Raw genomic sequence first — 4,535 nt, forward strand, 5'->3', positions numbered from 1 at the left:
GCTTGCCGTCAGAAACTAGTTTGGAAATTCCCCTACTTAGAACATCTTCTGCTAGGCAAAAAAGCAAAGGTGACAGTGGGTCACCTTGCCTAACCCCTCTGTTACACTTGAAGTATCCTTCCTGAGCTCCATTGATGCAAATTGAAAGCCTAGCAGAGTTTAAGACAGTGGTGATCCAATTACAAAAAGTTGCGTTGAAACCGAAAGCATGAAGAACCTGAATTAGAAAACCCCAATCTAAAGTATCAAACACTTTTGCTATATCGATTTTTAGAGCTAGATTGCCTCCATAAGATTTCGTATGCATCAAGTTAATGGCTTTGGATGTGGCACAGATACAATCCTTCATCTGTCTTCCTTGAATAAATCCCCTTTGTTCTTTTGATACAATGTTAGGCATGATAGCTCCTATTCTGTCTGCTAAGATTTTTGAGGTAATTTTCATCTTGAAGTTGGCTAAAGCTATTGGTCTGAACTGATCAACAGAATCTGCATTGGGAATAAGCACAATAGAGTTAGCATTCCAGTTGGGAAAAATAAGACCTGTTTTGAAAAACTCTGAGATAGCATTGCAGACATCTGTGTGAATTATATCCCAATAGGTTTGATAGAAAAAACCTTCGAATTCGTCGGGGCCGGGAGCACTGTCTTTGCTCAGAGAAAAAACTGCATTTTTTATTTTTTCTAGAGCAGGAACTGAAGTGATCATCTTGTTAACTTGATCATCAATTAAATGTGGAATCACTTCAGCTATCAGATTATTAGTTTCAACAAAATTAGTTGAAGAGAACAATTGTTGGAAGTGATTCACCAGATTACTAGCTATCTCTGTAGGTTTGGTGAGCACATCATCTCCTATTCTTAGAACATTGATCATTTTTGTTGAGTTTTTAATTCTAGCCATTCTATGAAAATATCTTGTGTTTCTATCTCCATCAATGTGCCATTTGATTCTAGATTTCTCCAACCAAAACAATTCTTCAATTTTTAGAGCATTATTCAAATCTATTTGAGCACTTTTCTCCAAATTCATCAAATTGTCAGTGTGACCAGAATTGTCAATTTCCTCTTGAATTACTTGCAGCTTTAACTCAGCCTGTTGAACCATAGTTTGTGAAGGATAGAAAACACTTAGAAAGGGGGGGTTTGAATAAGTGTGACTTTAAAAACTCTTAAGATATAAACAATGAACACAATATTTTTATCCTTGTTCGTTGTTAACGAAACTACTCCAGTCCACCCCCTTTGAGTGATTTACCTCAACTGAGGATTTAATCCACTAATCAATCTTGATTACAATGGTTATCCACTTAGAAACACTCTAAGTCTTCTAGAGTATACTGATCACACCTTGATCACTCTAGGAAATCAACACTTAGAAACTTCTAAGTCTTCTAGAGTCTACTGATCTCACTGATCACTCTAGGAACCTTTTACAAATCAATGTAAAATAAATGTTTACAAGAGTATTCAAATGCTTCTTAGAAATCTATAATCACAACTGTGATATTTCTCTTAAGTTCTAAGCTTATCACTCACTAAATATTACAAAGAATGTGAGTTTGAAGATGAAGTGCGTAAGTATTGATTTCAGCAGCGTTTTGGTATTCTTGCAAGAGTTGTTCGTAAATGCTTCTGATCAGAACTTCATATTTATAGGCATTTTGAGAAGATGACCGTTGAACTGCATTTAATGCGTTGCGTGACTGGACAACTTTGCATTTAATGTTTTCACAGTTTTGTCAACTACCTCGAGCCATGCTTTTCTCTGCTTTTACTGACTTTGCTTTTTGTAGCTTCTAACGTTCCTTTTGTCAGTCAAAGATTAGACTTCGTAGTCTGTCATCTAGTACTAACTTCTGATCTCAGATTTTGTGAATACAACGTTTGAATAATCAGAATAAGAGTTACAGCTTGGTGCAGAGCATCTTCTTGTCTTCTGACTTTGAAGTGCTTTAGCGTGATACCATAAGAACTTAAGTGCTTCTGCTTCTGATCTCAATTTCTTCTGATGCTTCATAGACCATGTTCTGATTCTGCTTGACCATCTTCTGATGTCTTGCGAGAGCATGTTCTGATGTTGCAATCCTGAACCTTCTGAGTCAGTGCTTCTTAGCGCTGAATTGTGCATACTCCTTATATATTTCCCGAAATGGAAAATGCATAGGATTAGAGTACCACATTGTCTTATACAAAATTCATATACATTTTTATCATCAAAACAAGAATATTGATCAGAAAAAATCTTGTTCTAACAGTTTGCACATTTCCAAACTTGTCTTTGTTCCAGATCCTGAGCATTTCTTTCAATTTTTTCAACTTCTGACTGAGAATTAACATATGGCAGCCACTGACCTCAGTGTTCCAGCAATCTTTAATGGCCTCTTTACAGTTTTCATGCAGTGACCACATTCTTAAGAACTTGAATTGGGACTTGAAGGTTGGATTACAAAACGAGAAATCTAGTAAGAGAGGGAAGTGATCTGACTTATTCTTGCAAGAACTGCATGTCCTTTAGCACTCTAGTTGGTGTAGCAATCTCATGGCCGAAATTAGCCTTATTTTGATCGTTCCACTAAGTTGCATCTACAAATTCAGAAGCAACTAAACTTGCATCATCATAGTCCTTGTTGAGAAATTCAAGTGGTTGCTTAGAATGTGTATCAATAACTTCAACATCCTCAGTTGAGTTGGTGTCCTCAACGTTCAACATAGTATTTTTTTTCTCCCTTATTTTCTAAAGATTTAGTGTCCTATGAATTTGCATTAGATTGCTCATTCACAGCTAAACCATTCTCCAGAGTATGAGCGGCGTGAGCATCATCACCTCCAACATGATTCTTACTACTGGAAGGAGATTCATCTAATTCTACAACTACTCGATTTTTCTCTTTCCAAGCATCTTTTCCCTTCTCAGTTCCTTTCAAATATTCTCTTATATCATTTTTCTTTTCCACATCCTTTTTAGTTTAATTTTCATATGGATTTCTTCGTCGACACGCACCAACACGGTGACCAACAATTTTGTCGGAATTACAAAAATCAGGCATGTTTTCATAATCTAGATCCACAAAGAAGGCAAAACCCTTCCTTTCTACTAGCACTTTGTATCGCAATTCCTGAGAGAGATCAAGGTCGACCAATACCCTAACAAAATGGCCAAATGTTCTATCAATCATTGCCTTGTTAGTCACAGCATCTGTGCAGATTGGTGAGCCTATACTTCTTGCAATAGCAAAAAGAATTTTTGGGTGCCAATACTCTTGAGATAATGCGTAGAATCTAACCCACACCTGAGCTGAAGATTGTTGTTGCGTGCTAGGGTTGAAATCTTTGGTCCAGGCGAAAAGCTTGAGAAGACCAGGATTTAGGTTCCACGAAGCAACTGATCGAACTCTTTTAACGTCTTCTATCAATGAGAAAGTAAATTCATAGAACCCTTTTCCCAAAGACATGATTCCCCAACGACCTAACCCTTTTGTAATACGGTGGGAGAACTGACTTTAAAGAAATGTCGCGGTAAGCAAAAGTCGCCACCGAATTTTATTTTATCCAATTATAGAAAGGCTAAAAGAACAGAAAAAACCTTTAAAAAAGAAATTTGAGTTCGGGGGTAATTTATACAAAGGGAATGTGTAAGGCACCCTTTGTATCCATGGTTTTCCATGGGCTCTTAATTGCTTAGCTCACTTTGTTTTCAAAAATGTTTGAAGTATGGAAAAGGAATTTCGTTTAAGGACTTTAGCTTGTAAATAAGCGTAGCCTTTTTGAATTTGATTTGAAAAAAGAATGGGAAAAGAGTTTTGAATTTGAATTTGAATTGAGCAAGCAATTAAAAGTTACCTACCCTAAGTTTGTCTTTCATGTTCTTTAAGTCTTTCGGGCGAAAGGGTTTATCCATACCATGAGAGGGCAGGAAGTCTTTCAATTGGATGTGCGGGTCATCGGAGTTATCATTCGCCACAAGACTGTCCCTACCATAAAGAGGGTAGGTAGTCTAAGGGAAGGATATAATAGTCATTTTCAGGCAACAGGCGAGGATACCTTAGCAATTGGGACAATCATCATGTTTTACCGAGGCAACTTCGAGGGACTAGATCTCATATGATGATTTCAATAACTTTAAAGGCAACCTTTGCTTTAGGTATCCTCGGAATCGAGGGACTTGGCTATTATTTAAGGCAACAGGATCATAAGGCAACAGGCAACAAAGGCAACAGAGAGATTACCCTAAAGGTGTGTGGGTGCACAATCAAGTGATTAAATTCAATTATTTATCTTGTAATTAGTGATGCTAATTCAGTTCAAGGCTTGCACTCCCTAAGATTACTAACCACGCAGTTAAATAACAATTATAATTCCTACGCTATTACAATAAACACCTGTATGCGGAAATTTAAAGGGCAGAAAATAAACCTAAGCTATTACAATAAAACCCTGAGGGTAACAGAAATTAAAGGCAGAAAAAGTAGAAAACTTTTTACAAGGCTTTGGGGCAGATACATAATAATAGCAAGCAATAGTAATGTGAATAA

At 36.8% G+C, this 4,535-nt stretch overlaps 1 protein-coding gene across 1 annotated transcript; it reads right to left on the reverse strand.

The window, feature by feature from the left end:
• Nucleotides 1–2,753: 2,753 nt before the first annotated feature.
• Nucleotides 2,754–3,455, reverse strand: LOC131647592 (uncharacterized). The gene is made up of 2 exons (XM_058917472.1): nt 3,005–3,455; nt 2,754–2,920 (listed from the first exon to the last, which is right to left on the reverse strand). The coding sequence occupies exons 1-2, from the start codon at nt 3,453–3,455 to the stop codon at nt 2,754–2,756; spliced, it is 618 nt and encodes a 205-aa protein (XP_058773455.1).
• Between the last annotated feature and the right edge of the window lie 1,080 nt (nt 3,456–4,535).

The sequence above is a fragment of the Vicia villosa genome, linkage group LG1 (genome assembly GCF_029867415.1).
Source record: "Vicia villosa cultivar HV-30 ecotype Madison, WI linkage group LG1, Vvil1.0, whole genome shotgun sequence".
NCBI classification, from domain to species: Eukaryota; Viridiplantae; Streptophyta; class Magnoliopsida; order Fabales; family Fabaceae; genus Vicia; species Vicia villosa.